The following is a 20,177-nucleotide window of genomic DNA, read 5'->3' on the forward strand; positions in this document are numbered from 1 at the left end:
GTGCCCTGCTGGGGGCTCAAGGGTGAGTTGAGCCCGAGCTGGCCTGGGGAATGCAGTGTTGGCTCCGGCCCTGACCTTTGTAACTAGGGGTGTCCCGGGTTGGAATCAGTTGGAAAGAATGTCAAAACTGGAAGGGAGGGCTTCCCAGGTGGCGCAGTGGTTGAGGGTCCGCCTGCCCATTCAGGGGACACGGGTTCGTGCCCCGGTCCGGGAGGATCCCACGTGCCGCGGAGCGGCTGAGCCCGTGAGCCATGGCCGCTGAGCCTGCGCGTCCGGAGCCTGTGCTCCGCAACGGGAGAGGCCACAACAGTGAGAGGCCCGCGTACCACAAAAGAAAAACTGGAAGGGAATCTTAGAGATTCTTCATCTGGTCCAGACTCCTCATTCACCAATGAGGTCCAGAGAGGGTCTCACAGCTAGTTAGTAGCATAGTTGGAACAAGGTACCAATCATTTCCATTTTCCACATTCGCACCACCATTTGGGGCCCCATTTAAACTCTCCCTCTTCCATGGAAACATCTGGAATCTACCTCTCCACTGTGATCGGTGCTGGTTCTGTCTCTATTCTCTGGGAAGACCTTGTCCTCATGCCCACATGCTCACCAGCTCCTAGCTCCCTGGTAGGGTATTAAAAGCTATCTCCTCCGGACCTCAATCCCCAGGAGTCACAGGTAAGAGCAGAGAGGCATGGAGGAGACAGATCAGGCTTGGGGTTCAGGGGTGGAGGGGTCAGATGGGAGACGGAAGGCAGTGAGGAGAGGCAGGTGTGGGGAGTTCCATCTGGGCCCAAGGTCTCTGAGCCCGAGAACCTGGTTCCTATCAGTGGGGGAAGGGCCTGCTGTCACTGGCCAGCCCCCAGCCCAGCCTGGGCCTCCATGGTAACAGATGCCCACAGTCAAGCTTGGCCTTGGGGCTCAGACAGGGGGCTGGTGCCAGGGGGCTCAGGGGCACAGCTGGGTAGCCCATTCTGCACCTGCAGGCCTGGCTTTCTGGCTCCGTTTTCTACTTTACCCCCATGGGAAGGCCGGTGGTGGGCCCCAAGTGGGGAGTGTTCCAGTCCCAGACTCTGAATTTTATCCCCATTCCCTGACCCCGGCCCTTACAGGCTATGTGACCTGTGGCAAGTCCCTTCACCTCTCTGGTCTCAGCTTCCTAATTTATAAAAAGGAAATGGCCACTACTGATGCTGCTAAAACTGCCATCTTGTCAACTGAGAGGAAGGACACTTCCTGAAAAGTGTCAAGTGCCACAAGAAAGAGGGAGAGGGGCAGAGACCCTCTTACGTGGCCCAGCCTCAGTTTGCCTAAACTTTGACTTTCTCCCCTCACCAGAGGGACCTGGGAGCGGGGGAGGGGGGCGGTGGGGGGAGAAGGGTAGTGTTCATTACCATTTATGGGGGGTGGCAGGAGGTGATAAGGGGAGTGAGGAGTAGTCAAGGCCGCGGTGGTTAATCCCATCCCACAGTGCCAAGTTCAACACCTCCCCCCACAAAGGGGGCGTCTCACGCCTGCTCCTAGCAGCCCAGCTTGTGCAGACCCAGAGTCCACCTGCATGCCGGTCACTTGTCACCACCTGCTTTGACCCCAGCCCACCCTTTTCCTGTTGACAAACAGAAGGGCTAGGGCTGGGGAAGGGTGAAGGGCAAAGAGCACTGTAGCAATGCGGACAGACCTCCCCCCATCTTTGCTATCTGATCCCCACCGCCTGCCGGCACGTGGAAATCAAATTGCCAGACGTCTAGCTGTTAAGTGCCCTTCTGTGCAGTCCTGCTGCGGAGCCAGAGAACAGGGGTGCTTGCCTGGGGCTGGTGGAGCGGAGAAGTACCTGCGACAACACAGGCTTTGCAATAACTTGGCTCCGGAGCTGCCCCTCCTGGGCTCCAGTTGTACCGTGGCCTCAATTCTAACTCCTACTCTCAGTTTGAGGCTTCCTGGCACCCTCAAACTTCCACGTCCCCCTCTCACCCACAGAGTGGTTAAAAACAGGGCCCTAGTGCCAGACTACCTGGGTGTGAATCCTGGCTGTGTGACCTTGGGGGGCAAGTTGTTTAACCTCTCTGTGCCTCACTTTCCACATCTGAGAAATGGGGCTAATAACACCCACCTCTAGGCATGGTTGTGAGGATTAAAAGTGTGAATCCATGGAAGGCACTTAGAGCAGCACCCAGCTCACAGGGTTATCACTGCAATCACATCAGCCTTCTTTCTGTCCAAACCACTGTGCTTGTTCTGCCTCAGGCCCTTTGCACCCTCTGTTCCTGCTCCTAGGAATGTCCTTCTGTCAGCTCTACATGTAGCCACCACTCCCTTTTTGTCAATCGTCTCCTCTGAAGGACCTTCTCAGATCCAACTAAACAGTACTTCCCGGGACTTCCCTGGTGGTCCGGTGGTTAGGACTCCGCACTTCCACTGCTGGGGGTGTGGGTTTGATCCCTGATTGGGGAACTAAGATCCCACAAGCCATGCGTCATGGCCAAATCCCCCACCCCCCCAAAAAAAACCCCACCAGCACTTCCCCACCCTGGAAATTAGCCTGTTTTACGTCCTCCAAAGCGCTGGACAGTAATTGAAATTATGTTGTTGGCTCCTGTGTTTCCACTAGACTGTAGGCAACTTGAAGGGAGGACTTTGTCTTGCCCACCCTGTATCGCGGTGGCATGAAGCCATGGTCAATGCCAGCTGCCTACCTGGAACCAGACCTGAACTGATGTCCCTTGTCGCTCTGGGGGACTGAGGTCAGTAGCATGTTCTCCTTTGTTAGAGGGTGGGGCAAAGCCCACATCTGCCTTGTGGGGTGTAGAAAGCAGAAGCAAGAATGCCAGCCCTGCCTTCCTCTATCTCTTCTGGCATCGAGAGAAGCTGAATGGGGAGACTCAAGCCTGCCTGCTGCCCTTCCCATGCAGGTGTTCAGAGACCTCCAACTTTCTGGGACCCATACCTGGGGGTCCTGGGGAGAGAGGGCAGGGCCAGTTCCCCACTGGCCCACTTCAGTCCTGGCCAATGGGGGTGCTGGTTAGGGGCAGGGAGAAGCCCAGCAGAGGCCCTGCAAGTAGACCCCGAGGGGGGCGGCCACCTGCACGTCACCATGGGTGAACCCGGCTTCAAAGTGGCTCTGCAGGCTGGGAGGGGGCAGAAGGTCAGAGCCATGCGATGGGTCATTCACCCCCCTTTCAATCCTCTGTTGGATCTCACCCCAACAATTTACTGAACCCCGTTCCTGTGGCTCTGACTGCTGCCCTTGGGGAATGCTAGCCCAGGAGTTGTTCACCTGTCCACCTCCTGAAGAGATACTTTATAGCTTCCAGGAAGCCTGCCTGTCTCCCCACTTGGGAGGTTTCCTTGAAGGTGCAGGCCTCTGGGCTCCTGCCTGACACAGATCACACCAGTGACGTCCCTGTGAGCAGCTCACCTAACAGGACGCAAGCCTGGGAGAGCAGAGCTAGGCCCGGCCCTTGAGATGCAGACCCTCAGGCTGGTCCCTTCCTGGTAGGGGCGGCGGGCAGCTGTCACCCTTCAGTTCTGTATCTGGAGAGCCAGGCCCTGTCAGAAGGGAGTGTGGACGCAGGAAGACCCACCCCAGCTCTAGCTCCCTCCCTCAGGCCTGAGGGTTGAAGGTCGAAGCTGGGAAAGGGGCTGAGACACTTGGTCCTTCCCCCAAAGCTGGGGATGGGGTGGTGGTGCCGGGCGTGGGGCGGGGGGGCGGTGGGGGCGGTGGGGGGAGAGGGAGATAAAGAGCAGAACACAGCTGGCTGGCTGGCAGGCAGGCAGGCCAGGGTGTGCTGGCACACGGCTGCCCTCTGCCGGGCTCACGGGCTCACTGCAGCCGGCAAGGACAGCTCCCGGGGAAGGGAGAGACAGCTGCTGCAACAAGGTCCTAGCAAAGCAAACTTTATTGTGGGTCTGAGAGGTCGGGGCTCTTCCCTCCAGGTCCTGCTGCAACCGATAGTTGGGGTGAGGAGCTCTTGTGTCGCCCCCAACACGTCCATGACATTCAGACTCAGCACGGTGGTCTCACGGGCCCTCCCTCTGTCACTGTGGCCAGGCCACTCCTGGCTCCTCATTTCTTAAATCCTGGCTTTTTAGGTCTGGGTGTGGTTTTGGCCTGTGAGAGAAGGCGTTGCTCCAGTGTCCCACCCTCTCCCCATCCTGGCACCTTCCCAGAGAACATCCCTCCTCCCCCAGGAGGACCAGCCCCTTCTTATCAGTACTCACCTTTCCCACAGGGCTCCTGTCTTTAGGATGGTATCTGGAACGGGGTGGGGTTGGGCAAGGAGTGGGGATGTGGGAAAGAGAGAGCTCAGTCTGATGCCAGTAGCCCCGGGCCCTCCTACTAGTGCCCAGGCTGCAGAGCTGGGCCCTGGGCACTTCCAGGAAGCAGGGGGCTGTGACCTGGAGAGGTTTGCCTCTCCACCTGTCACCTGCCAGGGACCACTCTGACTCTCTTTTATTTTTTAAATTTTTAAATTTTTAAATTAAAATTATTTATTTATTTATTGGCCCACCACGCGGCATGCAGGATCTTAGTTCGCTGACCAGGGATTGAACATGTGGCCCCTGCAGTGGAAGCCCAGAGTCTTAACCACTGGACCGCCAGGGAAGTCCCTGACTCTCTCTTTTTAAACAAGATGTTTTTTCTTCTTAAGCTTCTATCTGCTTTCCTTTATTTGTGTATAAGACACAAATGTTTCTTATCATAAAAGTAATGTTAACCACATTGAGCAAAATATAGCAAATAGAGAATAAATTGCCTATACTTTTCTTTACCTCCTACTAATATTAACATTTTGTTTCCTTTCAGAACTTTTTTGTTTGTGAAATAAAATGAAAATAATTTGGGACTTCCCTGGTGGTCCAGTGGTTAAGAATCCACCTTCCAATGCAGGGGACGTGACTCCTGGTCGGGGAACTAAGATCCCACATGCCGCAACTAAGACCCAATGCAGCCAAAAATTAAATAACTAAATATTAAGGTGAAAATAATTTAATATCCTGCTCTTTGAATTCTAGAAACATTTTCCAGTTTGCTATATTCTTCATGGGCATTATGTCACATGCCATTGAGAAGACGTGACATAGTTTAAGCAACTGGTATATTGATGGACATTTACAATGCTTCCATTTTATACTATTATTTGAATAATGCAGTGATATAAGTTTCTTAGTGCATATATTTCCCTCATATCTTGGATGGGATTCTTTGGAAGGAACTGCCGTAAGTGGGATGAAGTCAGAAGATAAGAACTGTTAAATGCTTTTCAAAAAGACTGTGCCAACCGACAGTGGCAGCACACCTGTGCACCTGTGTCTCCGTGTACCACACACCTGCACACACACGTGCATCATCCTCTTTCAAGCACGATGTACCTCAACTGAAAGATTTTGGCTCATTTAATAGATGGAAAGAGTTACCTCACTGCCACCTCCTCTTTTTCCACCTTTTTTTTCTGGAAACCAAACACAAGCATTATTGGGAGTTCTGGCAAGGCCCAGGGGCAGAGCAGACTCCCGCCGGGCACCTGGCAGGTGTTGCCCTGGGCCTCAGCGCACTCAACTGGGGAGGCCTGGTCCAGGTTTCTGAGGAGCCTTTGCGGGGGGGTGGGTGTCCCTCCCTCACCTTGGCAACGCTTGTGTGCTTCTGGGGCGCCAGCCTCTTGACTTGTTTGACAGGGGTCTCCTTCTCCAGGGACACATCTGTGTCTTCGTCGTCATCATCTTCTTCCTCCTCCTCCTCTTCTTCCTCCTCCTCTTCTTCCTCCTCCTCCCCCTCCTCTTCCTCCCAGGATTGGTCTGAAGTGTCAGCGATGGTGTGGGAGGAAGGCAGGGCCTCTGAGCCCGAGGGTCTCTGCCAGGCTCCCCTTCCCAGATCTACCTGCCCAAAGTGCGGCTGGCGGGGTCGGGAGGGGAGGGCAGTGAGGGCTGAGGCCGCGGCAGAAGGGCAGGGGAAGTGGTAAGCTGCAGCTCTGGCCGGGCCGGAGGGGGATGCACACTGGGAAGGAGAGTGTGAGGGGAAGGAGGGAGAGGGTGGGGACACAGCAGCGGAGGAACTCAGGCCTCATCCTGAGGCAGGTGGAACCTGCCCGGGGTTTGGAGCAGGAGAGAACCCTGATGGAAGAGGCACCACTGGACAGAGAAGAAGGCAGTTAAAGGTCTGTCAAAAGAGTCAAAAGCACAGCGAATTGCCAGGGTCCATGTTACTGCTACAGCTACATACTTCATAGCAGGTAATGTTTTGAGTGTGCTCTGGTACCAGGCGTTATGTTAAGTGCTTTTTCTGAATATGCCATCTATTCCTCACAACTAGGAGGAATACACTTGAAGATGGAACCAAGTATAACCCCACCCCCGTGTTATGGCTGGAGGGCTGCAGCCCACAGAGGACGTGGCGGAGAGGTAAAGGAGAACTGGGGCTAGGACGCGTGCCCATAGCCTCCTGGTCCAGGCTGCTGGTGATTCTGTTGCCTTTGGGGATCTTCTCCAATAATTCAAGAATCCCTCAAGTGTTTGAGTACCTATTATGTCCTTGGCCCTGTGCTGAGCACTGTACCGGCAGACCTTTCTCGGGTCCAAGCTTGGACTTACCATAACATTCCTGGCCACAGAGGAACACGGGTCCAGAGCCAGCCCGGAGCTGGAACGTGACAGGAGGAGAAAGCTCCAATCCCGCCAGGACAACCTGCAGGGGTAGGGGGTAGAGGGTAGGGGCAGGAGTAGAGAGGACAGGCCACTCGGGCCTGGTACTTGGCTGGGGGTGGGGGATGGGGGCTGGCCTCAGGCAGAAATACTCAGTTTATTCCCTCCCCTCAACCACACATGCTTCAGGGCTTCCCTGGACCTCTCTGCACTCTCAGCCCCCTGGACCTTCCTGCTGAGGTGGACTCTGTTGGAGAAGAGCATGGATCTGATAATCTCATTCCTGCCAAGATCACAGATGGTCTTCGAAGCTGAGGTGCAGCCGTTAAATAGTCTGATAGCTATGGACTGAACTATGTCCCCTCAAATTCTTACATTGAAGCCCCTAACCTCCAATGTGCTGGTATCTGGGGATGGAGCCATTGGGACCATAACTAGGGTTAGTTGAGGTCATGAGGGTGGGGACCTTGTGATGGGATTAGTGCCCTTAGAAGACGAGACCAGACAGTTTGCTTTCTCTCTAGGCCATGTGAAGACACAAAAAGAAGGTAGCCATCTGCAAGCCAGGAAGAGGGCCCTTACCAAAACCCGACTGTGCTGGCACCCTGATCTCAGACTTCTAGCCTCCAGAACTGTGAGGAAGAAATGTCTGTTGTTTAAACCACTCACTCCATGGTATTTTGTTATGTCAGCCCAAGCTGACTAAGGCATTGATCAAATGAGAAAAGCAGATGCAAAGTTGTATTACAGTCTTCCTATCATCTTATAAGTAATGTGCGAATATTCATAGGAATAAAGGTTAGAAATATATTACAGTGCTAACCATAATTTTCAGTGGACAGTACCACATTTATTTTCTTTACACTTTTCCAAACTTTGCAAATTTTCTAGAGTAACAATGATGATACTTAAATTTCTTGAGTTCTTACCATGTGCCAGGCCCCATGCTACATATTTTACCTGGTTTATCTCATTTAAATCTTCACAAGAAGCCCACAAAGGAGGTGTTGTTATTTTACAGAGGAGGAAACTGAGGCTTAGAGAGATTAACTTAGAGTTTCTGGTTCAGAGAGGAAGCAGATAAGTGAAAACTGATCACAAACACCTAGAAATGCTGGATAAAATGTAATTCAATGTTTTTACTGCTTGGTTGAATGGTAAGACAGAAAGAAGTGTCCCTGTGCCTCAGAAAGAAGAGCAGCCTGTGCAGAGGCTGATGCCACAGCTGAAGGGAGGATGTCCTTGAAAACAGGAAGGACTTTGGGTTGTGACGCTCATGTGGACAGGAGACAAACCCTTGGGGAGGGGACCTTCAAAGGGCTACATCTCAGTAAAAAGCCCCATGGTAAGGGTTGAGGAGAAGGGACTGAAGGACCCTAAGCCATCTAACTAGAAAGGACCCACCATAAAAGGAGGGAAACAAGAACCTGTGGGTGAGATAACAGAGTCTCCTGTGAGAAGCTAACAGCTGTGGTTGTACCTCTCACTTAGAGCAAATCTGAATTTACTCGGTGGGCACTGCCAAGCCAAGAGATCTGTATAAAATCCCAGGCTTGCGATATTCCTGGGGCAAATGGCAGATGCAAACACAAAACCAGTCTCTAGGGACACTCTGAATTCTTTTCACACAGAATTCTTTCACAAAACAGAACCAAACCAAACTGGAAGAGGTTTGAAACAACCCTGCCAGAGTCTGGCAGCAGAACAAAACAAAATGTACAACCAGGAACCTGAGATAAGAGAATAACAACCTAAACCACATGAAATGTTTGATGAAGATCAAGTAAATATAAGAGTAGGAATCAAAATAATAAGAACAAGATATTACAAAAACTAAAAAGAGGGCGTCCCTGGTGGCGCAGTGGTTGAGAGTCCGCCTGCCGACGCAGGGGACACGGGTTCGTGCCCCGGTCCGGGAAGATCCCACATGCCGCGGAGCGGCTGGGCCCGTGAGCCATGGCCGCTGAGCCTGCGTGTCCGGAGCCTGTGCTCCGCAACGGGAGAGGCCACAACAGTGAGAGGCCCGTGTACTGCAAAAAAAATAAATAAATAAAATAAAAATAAAAAGAACCAAAAGCAGCTTCTAGACATCAAAAACATTAGCATTGAAGTAAAGTGAACAAATGGTTAAAAAGCAGAGTGAAGCAGCTGAAGGAAGAATCAGTAAATTGGAGAAGTGCTGGGAAGAAATTACCCAGTATGAAGCACAGAGAGAAATGAACAAAATATGAGAGAGAAGCTGGACGTGGAGGACAGGTGAGAAGGTCCAACATGCATCCAATCAGAGGTAGGGACTGGAGAGAATGGAGTCAGTGTTCCAAGTGATAACGACCAAGAGTTCTCCAGAAATGATCCAAGACAGATCCTCATATGCAGGAAACCTCATCCCTGAAAAGATAAATAAAAATAAATCCACACCTGAACATACTATGGTGAAATGACAGATGAGAACAAAGAGATGAACTTAAAATCAACCAGAGAGGCCAGATTTCCAAAAAAGGAACAATAACCAGGCAGACTGAGGATTTCAACAGCAACATCAGGAATCAGAAAGAGGTCAGGAATCAGACCTCTTACCTAGAAGTATATACACAGCCAAACTATCATGAAGGAATGAGGGTAAAAGAAAGGTATTTCTGAGCAAAGCCCAAGTAAGTTTACTACTCCCAGGTCTACAAAAGGATGTTCAAAAAGATGGCAATTAAATTGAGAAGTAGGTGCAAGAAGCAGTGATGAGAAAAAAAATTGGTATAAATAAATAAATAAATAAATAAATAAAGACCTAGGGAAACATTGCTGTAAAATAAAACAACACTAGTCATGACTAGTGTTGAGCTGGTTTAAAACACGTTGGAGCTAAAATGCTACATGATGACAATATGTATGTTAAAATGAAAGTAATTAGAATCCCCTGGTTTGGGAGGAAGAAAACATTAATTTTCGACTTTGATCATGCATGACTGTTAAAAAATTAAAGAGAACAAATAAAGATTAGAATGAGATTCTATAGCTTCTAAACCAGTAGAAGAGAAAACGGGAAAAGAAACTTTAATCAATCTAATAAAAGACAGGAAAACTAGAAAAAAGAAACAAAAAAATTTAAAAGGCAAGGAAAATAGAAGCACAGACTACATGCTACAAGTAAACCCAAGTATATTGGCAAGTCACAATCAATATAAACAGACTATACTGGCTGGATAGATTAAAACAAGGTCTAGCTACATACTGCTTATAAGAAACCTTATAAGGACAGAGAAATGCTGGAGCAAAGAGATGGAAATATACATACCAGGTGCAGCAGAGGCTTCCAGTTGCTTATCCAATAGCCATTCTTTCCTTCCATAATAACAGCACCCTGATATTACTGAAATACTATACCCAGCCAAAAACTGCATTCTTCAGTTTCCTTTGCAGTTGTGACTATGTTACTAATTTCTGGATCAATGAGCTATAAGCAGAATTTGGAAGGTGGTACTTGTGGGAAGACTCCTTAAAAGGTGGACAGAGAACTGAGAGAAGTCCCTGTGGTCTTCCCTTGCTTCTTTCCTATTGCATTAATTGTAGAAGTGAGGGCTAGAGCTGCAGCAGCCTTCCTAGACTGTAAGGTGATTTTGAGGATGGTAGGTCTGCACTAAAGACAGGAGAAAGATACGAGGAGACTTGGTCTTTGGTGACCATGCAGTCATCTCATCAGCTCTGGACTGCCCATCTCTGGACTTTTATGCAATACAGAAATAAATCTTAAGCCCCTGTAGTTGGGTCTCTGTTATGGCAGCCACACATGACTAAAATGAAAATGAAGCTAGTTGTACTTTCTGGTGAGTGATGTTGATAATGGGGGAGGCTATGTATGTGTAGGGGTAGGTGGTATATAGGAAATCTCTGTAACTTCCTCTCGATTTTATTGTAAACCTAAAACTGCTCTTAAAAAATAAAGTCCCTAAAAAATGAAGCTAGTAGTGTTTGTTACGATTAGGTTTGGTAATAAGTGACAGAAAACTCCATAACAGTGGCTTACACAGGTAGAAACTCACTTCTTTGTCACATAAACTAAGTCCATACATAAGCTATGGGTATACCACTCCTCAATCACCAGGGATCCAGGCTCTTTGTACCGTGTTGCTCTACCATTCTCAATACACGGCTCCCACCTCGCCCAGGATGGCTGCTCTTGTTCTAGTCATCACACCTACACTCCAGAAAGGGACAAAAAAGTGGTCACATGATCTCTCTTTAAGGACATTTTTCAGATGTTGTAGATCCCACTTCTGCTTACATCGCATTGGCCAGAGCTTCATGGTTATGCCAAACTTAGAGGGAATATAGTTTTTATTCTCAGTAGCCTTGTGACCAGCTAAAAGTCATGAATCCATTACTAAAGAATAAAGGAATAATGGAGATTGAGGGACATCTGGGAAACAAATTAATATCAGACGATATAAGCTTTAATTCAATAAGTATTTTAGGGATAAAGAAGGTCACCACATAATGAAAAAATTTAGACAAGGAAGATATTTACAATACAAGGAAAGTAAAAATTTTACAAGAAAGCTAAACCTGTAAATTATATGCATCAACAACACAGTCTGAACATACATAAACTATAGCCACAGTAATCAAGACAGTGTGATATTAGAGGGATAGACACATAGATTGACAGAAGACCTAGAAATAGACACACACAAATACCTGCAACTGATTTTTGACAAAGGTGCAAACTCAATTAAATGGAGGAAGCTTTTTCAACAAATGGAGCTGGAGCAATTGGACGTCCATAGGCAAAGAAATGAACCTTCACCTAAACCTCATAGCTTATACAACAGTGAACTCAAAATGGATCATGGACTTAAGTGTAAAACATAAAACTATATGACTTTTGGACAAAAAACATAGAAAACCTTCATGATCTCAGACTAGGCAATGTGTCCTTAGACTTAACATCAAAAGTCATAAAAGGAAGAACACAATGGACCTCATCAAAATTAAAAACGTTTGTTCCATGTGAAGCTCATGTGAAGAGGATGAAAAGACAAGTTATAAACTGGGGAGAAAATATTTGCAAGCCATATATTTGACAAAGGACTAGTGTCTAGAATATATAAAAAATTAACAAAATTCAACAGTAACAAAACAATTAGAAAATGAGCAAAAGACATGAACACTTAACTGAACATACATATGGCAAAAACCGCATGAAAAGATGTTCAACATCATTAGCCATCAGGAAAATGCAAACTAAAAGCACAATGAGACACCACTACACACACATTAGAATGGCTAAAATAAAAGAGATAGTGACAACATGAAATGTCGATGAGGGTGCAAAGAAACTTGATCACTTATGCATTGCTGATAGAAATGCAAAATGCTATAGCCACTTTAGAAAACAGTCTGGCAGTTTAAGAAACTAAATGTGTAACCACCCTCATATGGCCCAGCAATTGCACTCCTGGACATTTAACCCAGGAGAAATGAAAACTTAGCTTACGCAAAAACCTATACACAAATGTTCACAGCAGCTTTATTTGTAAGAGCCCCAGATGGGAATCAGCCCAGTTTTTCCACAGATGAATTGTTGAACTGTGGTACAACTATACCACAGAATACCAGTCAGCAGTAAAATGAATGAATCTCCAGGGAATTATGCTGAGAAAAAAAAGCCAGTTCCCAAAAAGTTACATACGTCTGATTCTATTTCAATGACCAAATTTTAGAAATGGAGGACAGATTGGTGGTTGCCAGGGGTTAGGGGGAGGTGAGGAAGCAGGAGGGAGGTGAGTGTGGTTATAAAAGGGCAACATGAGGGATGCCTGGGGTGTTGGAACTGTTCAGTATCTTGGCTGTGGTGGTGGATATAGGAACTTAGGTGATAAAATTGTATAAATAGATCCCTGCATTGTATCAATGTCAATATCCTGGTTTTGATATTATATTACAGTTTTGCAAAATGTTACCATTGGAGAAAACTGGGCAAAACATACAGGGATCTCTCAGTATTATTTCTTACAGCTGCATGTGAATCTACAATTATCTAAAATGATTTTCAATTAAAAAAATAAACATATATAAAGTAAACAAAATGATAAGAAGAACCCGAAGATCCACAATCATAACAGGAAATTTTAACACATTTCTTTTGCTAATTGATACACCAGGAGACAAAAAATATATAGGTTTGAACACAATTAATACACCTAATTTAATGGACACACATAGAATTCTATAATACTACCATGTAGTAAGCCACAAATTGAGTCTCAACAAATAACCAAAGAATTGATATGGTATATATATATATATATATATATATATATATATATACACACACACACACACACACACATATACACTCACACACACACACGCCATATTTTCTGATGCAATTACACTAAGAAAAAGGGTGATGACTCAACCCACCCATACCTTTGGGAATTAAAACATTTGAAGTAACTCATTCATCAAATAAGAAATCATAATGGAAATTAGAAAATATTTAAACTAAGATAAAGTGAAAATACCACAAATCCCAAATTAAGGGATGCAGTTAAAAACATCTTCAGAGGGAAATGTGTAGTATTTAAAATAAATAAATATAACTTACTTGGAAAAAATAAACTATAACATGAATGGGCTAAATATCTAACTAAGGAAGTAAGAAAATGGAACAAAGAAAGCAGAAAATCAGATAACCAGAGAAATTAATAAAATAAAAAATAAGGAAACAATAGAAAGCATCAACAAAATCAAAAGCTTTTTCTTTGAAAAAAAAGAAAAAGACTAATATCCAGTGATTGAAATGAAGGGAAAAAAGGAAAGATGATAAACACTACTGGGAATTTTAAAAAGAGGAATATAATAACAGATATAGTCATGATGAAAAATATTATTAGCAAATAGCATGAACAATATCTAGAAAAATATAAATAATCATAATTGACTCAGGAGATGTTTGGTTCAGGCCAAGTAACAGGGACTGAATTTACTCTCCAGCTTGACACAACTAAAAAACTATAATACAGGCATACCTCAAAGATATTGCAGGCTTAGCTCCAGACTACTGCAATAAAGCGATTATCACAGTAAAGTGAGTCACATGAAATTTTTGGTTTCCTAGTGCATATAATTACACTATACTGTATTCTATTAAGTGTACAACAGCATTATGTCTAAATAATGTACGTGCCTTAATTTAAAAATACTTTATTGCTAAAAGTGCTGTTCATCATCTGACAGTGCAGGGCTGCTACAAACCTTCATTTGTAAAAAACAAAAACAAATGAACAAAAAAGCAAAACTCCCGCAATATCTGTGAAGTACCATAGAACCAGGTATGCCTGTGTAGGAAACAACAGCTCTCAAGACACTGGATACAAGTCAAGGAAGAACAGTGATCTCTGAGAGATGGGACAGAGATGAGATGAGCCCTATGGTTGCCCAAGCTTACTTCCTGGACAGTGCAGGGAGGGGGAACCCAGACAAAGCCTAGTGGTCTCTCTGAGTTTAGGAAATAGAACTGGAGCCCAGAGAAGCCAAGGCACCTAGAGTTCACAAGAAAGGAAAAAGCTGCAAAGACAGCACTCCAGAGGTCTGTAGAAGGCCCCCTTGAGTATTCAGTTAAGTAGTAATCAGAACATCCATGCAAGGAAACTACCTGAGGCTGGAAAAAGAATCATCCTAAAGGTGTCTGGAGCTCACAGAGGGGAAAATCTCATAATTTATGGGGCATCTATTGGAGTACTAAGAAGGGTCTTGCTACAGTAGTGGGGCAAAATTAGACTAAATTCAGCTTAAATCCCTAACAAAGCTTAAAAACAAGACACAAAAGGATCAAATGGTATGTAAGTAACTTCACTGCATCCCAGAACAAAATTCAAGAATACTTATAAAACTGTAAAAATATCCAGCATCCAAATAGTAAAATTCATGTCTAGCATCCACTCAAAAATTACCAGACATGACTTCCCTGGTGGCGCAGTGGTTAAGAATCTGCCTGACAATGCAGGGGACGTGGGCTTGATCCCTGGTCTGGGAAGATCCCACAAGCCATGGAGCAACTAAGCCCGTGTGCCACAACTACTGAGCCTGCACTCTAAAGCCCACAAGCCACAACTACTGAGCCTGTGTGCCGCAACTACTGAAGCCTGTGCGCCTAGAGCCCATGCTCCACAACAAGAGAAGCCACCGCAATGAGAAGCCCGTGCACCGCAACGAAGAGTAGCCCCCACTCACCGCAACTAGAGAAAGTCTGCATGCAGCAACAAAGGCCCAACGCAGCCAGAAATAAATAAATAAATAAATAAAATGTTAAAAAAAACTTATGTTCATACAAAAATTTGTACATTAATATTAATAACAGCATTCCTAATAGCCAAGTGGTAGAAACAATCCAAATGTCCACCAACTGAACAGATAAAGAAAATGTGGTATATCAATACAATGGAATATTATTTGGCAATAAAAAGGAGTCAAGTACTGATACATGCAACAACATGGATAAACCTTAAAAACATTATGCTAAGTGAAAGAAAGTGGTCACAAAAGACCATACAGTTTATGATTCCATTTATATGATTTGCCAGAATAGGCAAATCTATAGACATAAAGTAAATTAGTGGTTGCCTAAGGCTGGGGGTAAGTGAATGTGGGAAATGGGAAGTGACCACTGGTAGGTATGGAGTTTCTTTTTGGGTTGATGAAAATGTTCTAAACCTAGATTGTGATTGTTGCACAACTCTGAATTTACTAAAAATCACTGAACTATATACTCTAATGAGTGAAGCTTATGGTATGTGAATTTTCTTCCAGTAAATATGCTAATCTCATTTTTAATAGCACCCCAAATCATGAAATACGTAGGGGTAAACTTTACAAAGTACGTAGGGGACCAGGACCCTGAAAGTTACAAAACGTTCCTGGGAAAAGCTAAAGATGTAAACAAATGGAGAAATATATCATGTTCAATTATCGATGACTCAAAATTGTCAAGATGGCAATTCCTCCCAAAGTAATCTATAGATTCAATACAATCTCAATCAAAATCCCATCAGACTGATTTTTAAAGAAAGCTGATTCTGAAACTTATATGGAAATGCTAAGGACCTAGACTTGTCAACCCAATTTTGGAAAAGAATAACAAAATTGGAGGACTCACACGATCTCATTTTAAGACTTATTATAAAAGCACAATAATCAAATTAGTCTGGTATGGAATGAGGGTAAACATAAATCAATGAAACAGAATAGTGTATAGACATATATGCATACACATATGGTCAACCAATTTTTGGCAAATGCCAAGGTAATTGTATCAGTGAAAGAGCAGTCTTTTCAAAGAATGGTACTGGAGCACTGGATATCAATTTGGAAAAAAATGTCCTTCTATCCTCACTTCATACCATACAAGAAACTTATCTTGAAACGGATCATAGACTTAAATATAAGAGCTAAAACAAGAGCATTTCTAGAAGAAAACATAAAAGGAAACCTTTGTGACCTTAGTTTAAGCAATGATTTCTTCGGACACCAAAAGGATGAACCATAAGAGAAAAAAATGTTAAGTTGAACTTTATCAAAATTAAAAACTTGTGCTCTTCGAAAAACATTATTACAAAAATGAAAAGGCAAGCCACACATTAGGAGAAAATATTTGTAATAAAGGACTTATATCCAAAATATATTAAAAAAACTCCTACAAGTCAATAAGAATAACTCAATTATTTAAAAATGGGCAAAACATCTAAACAGGTATTTTGCAGAAGAAGATATACAAAAGACCAAAACCCAAATAAGAAGACAGTTAATATCACCAACCCTCAAGGAAAAATAAAAACCACAATGAGGTGCCACTGTATGTGTATTAGATTGGCTAAAATTAAGAAGACTGACAATGCCAAGTGTTGGTGAGGATGTGGACCAACTGGAATTCTCATAGATTGCTGGTAGAAATGCAGAATGGTACAGCAATTTGGAAAATAGTTTAGCAGTTTTGTATAAAGTTTAACATATGCTTACTATGTGATCCAGCAATATCACTCCTAGGTATTTACCTAAGAGAAATGAAAACACGTCTATACAAATACACTCAAACATTCCTAACAGCTTGATTGACAATAGTCCAAAAACTGGAAACTACCCAAAATGTCCATATGTCCATTAACAGGTGAATGAACAAATTTTATATAAATTGTAGAGTGGCATATTACTCAGATATAAAAAAGGAGCATATTACTGTTTTATCAACAATGGGGATAAATCTCAAAAGCATTGTGCTACGTGAAAAAAGCCAGCACAAGAGACTACATATTGTATGGTTCCATTTAAATGAAATTATAGAAAAGGCAAAACTATAGTGACAGAAAGTAGATCAGTGGTTGCCAGAGGCAGTGGTAGGTGGAAGGGACAGACTGCGTGAGGCATGAGGAACTGGGGGCAGGGCGGTGGAAATTCTCTACCTTGATGTTGGTGGCTATTGCACAGTTTGTCAAATGCATCGAGCTGCACACTTAACACTAGTGAATCTTACTGTATATAAATTATATCTCAATACAGCTAATAAAAGAACTGACTCAGAAATAGAAACATCTGAGAAGATCTAAACCTATTAAATAAATCACAATAGTTTAAAAATCAAACCAGTCCCACACAGTTCATTCACTTATTTACTCACTCATTCATTATATATTGAGTTCCTACAACATACCAGACACTAGTATAGGGGCTGTATGGATAATGCAGCAAAGCAGGCAAAATCCTTGCTCTCTTGGAGTCTATATCCTGGTTGGGGGGAAAAGACAATGCACAAATGAAACCTCAGGTCAGTAATGGGTCCTATGGGGGAAAAAGTGATCATGGGTGGGGTAGAAATGGGGGTGCTGTTTGTGGCCAGGGAATACCCTTCAATGAGATGACATTTGAACAAAGACCAGATTGAAGTCGGGGGCGAGTGTGTCCCTGGCATGGGGGGACATGAAATTGACTAAAGGGGACCAACGATGAAGGCAGGTATATCTCCTGGGAGGCCCTGCAATAAACCTGAGCAAGAGGTCAGCTGGTCACCTGGACCAGAGTGTAGCAGGGAGGTGGTGAGATGAGGTTAGATGAAGGTGGAGCCAACAGGATTTGCTGGTGGGTCAGATATGGGGTGTTAGAGAAAGAGGGTTTTATCCTGGCTAATTGGAGGAATAGCTATTTACTGGGAGAGGATCAGGTCTGGGGATGGGGGAAGAGATTATAGATAGAAATCAAGAATTTGGATTTAGACATGCTAAGTTTGGAATATCTATTAGATACCTGTTAAGTGTTTTGAGTTGGACAGAGGATCTGGAGCACAACAGAGAGGCTGGGTTTACAGAATAAATGTCAGAGTCTTCATTTGTATAGGTGGTCTTTAAAACTATGGGAATGGATGAGATTTAGGGAGATCTCATAGATAGAGAAAAAAAATAGGTTTGAGGGCAGTTTTACAGATCAGCCTCCCAGGTCTTTAAGGGCAGATAATCCTGGTCTCATATTCACTGTTCTGCTGCATGGAAGGAGGGAACACGCCATGCCTCGGTTCATGAGGCTAATATGCCTTGACATCCAAATAAGGTATGGAATTTATAGGCCAACCTCACTTATGAGTATATAAGTTTTTTAAAAAAGTCTTATTAACAAAGCAAATCTAGAAGTTTATAATACAATCAGTAATGTTTATCTCAGGAATGCAAAGTTGATTGAATATTATTCTATTAGTATAACTTACCACATTATCAGATTAAAGAAGAGAGGGCCCCTGATAATATGAATAGGAAAGCATTTGATAACCAATTTGATAATCATGATTAAAAAGAATTCAATTTTTCAAAGTAGAGTAGAATCAGACGGAGACTTCCTTAACCTGACAAAGGGTATCTACCAAACACTTCATACTTAATGGAGAAACATTAGAAGCATTCCTTTTAAAAAATATTAGGTATGGGGGGGACTTCCCTGGTGGCGCAGTGGTTACGAATCTGCCTGCCAATGCAGGGGACATGGGTTCGAGCCCTAGTCAGTGAAGATCCCACATGCCGCAGAGCAACTAAGCCCGTGTGCTGCAACTACTGAACCTGCGCTCTAGAGCCCGTGAGCCACAACTACTGAGCCTGCGTGCCACAACTACTGAAGCCCGTGTGCCTAGAGGACATGCTTCGCAGCAAGAGAAGCCACTGCAATGAGAAGCCCTTGCACTGCAACGAAGAGTAGTTCCCGCTCGCCGCAACTAGAGAGAGCCCGCAAGCAGCAACGAAGACCCAACGCAGCCAAAAATAAATAAATCAGGAATGAAACGAGGACATCTACCATTATCATTTTATCCAGTATTATACTGGAGGTCCTAGCCAGTGTACCTGGATTTAAAAGAAACAACAACAACAACAAAAAACAACACAAAGACTGCCATTACTCACAAAGAAGATCTGCGTAGAAAACTCAAAATAAATTATTTGAGTGAGACTTTCTGGATACACAATCTGGATACACAGGCAGTATGTAAATCATCAACACTGGTCTCCAGCAGTAAACAGTTGAAAAATGTGATTTGGAGAGACGTTATTTAACTTGCCCAAAGTCACACGGCTGGTAAAGAGTCGACTAGGAGGGAGTTCCCTGGCGGTCCAGTGGTTGGGACTCAGCCGGCCGCCCCGCCCCCGGCCCACCAAAAAAAAAAAATTGTGGACTAGGATGGAAATGGGGCTCCCTGCCTCCTGGGTCCAAGCTTTTAGTCCTGGGCTATATGCCTCTCTAGCACTGGCTGTACTTGTGCAGGAGCCTGTACCCCACCTTTGGGTCCGTTCCCACGCAGCGGGTGAGGCCTGAGCAGGGCCTCCTAGGGCTGGAGCCAGGGTGTCCTAGGCCCGCAGGGAAAGGCTCACCATGGGGAGGACGGAGGCCCGAAGAGAGGCCAGGGTGATGGGCTTCCTCTTTCTGTCGTCCTGGCTTGCTGGGGGCAGGATCTCCACGAGGTTCATCTCCTCTTTGGCTTTCTCCCCCAGGCAAATCTGAGAGGGGTGGAAAACGAGCAGGGCTCCTCTTCACCCAGAGGGCAGAGGAGGCAAACCCTGTTCCAGCTGCGGGCACCGGACAATCCCACCTGCCGCTCTGTGGCTGTCCAAGTCCCTCCCTGCTCCGTCCTTCCTCCCCTCCTTGGGGCTGGGGGGTACCCACCGTACTAAGGAGCAGCATACAGTCCTGCTCCCCCACCTTCCGGGGTCTGAAGGTCCAAGTCGGCTTCTCCTGGCTCAGCTCACAGCCTGCGAAGGGAGACGGAGGGCGGAAGGCGTGGCGTGGGGCGGGCAGCCTCCAGGGAGGCGCGCCTCTCTGCCTCCAGCCCTAACCGCGCCCCAGCCCCCCGGGTGCTCCGAGAACAGCCTGGAGCCTCACTCACCCCAGAGCAAGGCCAGTGTCGCCTTTTCGGAGGTGCTGCTAGTGCGGCTGCGATTCATGATGCGGGGCGGGGGCCGAGCAGCTGCGAGGAAGGGCGCGTTACAACCCCCGGCCGACAAGGCAGCCCACACCCGAGCTGGGGA

At 45.3% G+C, this 20,177-nt stretch overlaps 1 protein-coding gene across 2 annotated transcripts; it reads right to left on the reverse strand.

The window, feature by feature from the left end:
• Nucleotides 1-3,716: 3,716 nt before the first annotated feature.
• On the reverse strand, nucleotides 3,717-20,177 carry NPM2 (nucleophosmin/nucleoplasmin 2). 2 transcript variants are annotated; one of them, XM_030760211.2, is made up of 8 exons: nucleotides 20,036-20,177; nucleotides 19,816-19,901; nucleotides 19,524-19,649; nucleotides 6,580-6,673; nucleotides 5,615-5,787; nucleotides 5,410-5,444; nucleotides 4,213-4,246; nucleotides 3,717-4,102 (listed from the first exon to the last, which is right to left on the reverse strand). In XM_030760211.2, the coding sequence occupies exons 1-8, from the start codon at nucleotides 20,091-20,093 to the stop codon at nucleotides 4,058-4,060; spliced, it is 651 nt and encodes a 216-aa protein (XP_030616071.1). In that variant the 5' UTR covers nucleotides 20,094-20,177; the 3' UTR covers nucleotides 3,717-4,057. The 2 variants fall into 2 exon arrangements, with proteins under 2 accessions (XP_030616071.1, XP_022418618.1); XM_022562910.3 differs by lacking the exon at nucleotides 5,410-5,444 and having other exon boundaries at nucleotides 3,727-4,102.

This window comes from Delphinapterus leucas, chromosome 6 (genome assembly GCF_059928025.1).
Source record: "Delphinapterus leucas isolate spDelLeu-1000000601 "Yukka" chromosome 6, BTC_Dleu_Yukka2, whole genome shotgun sequence".
Lineage (NCBI taxonomy): Eukaryota > Metazoa > Chordata > Mammalia > Artiodactyla > Monodontidae > Delphinapterus > Delphinapterus leucas.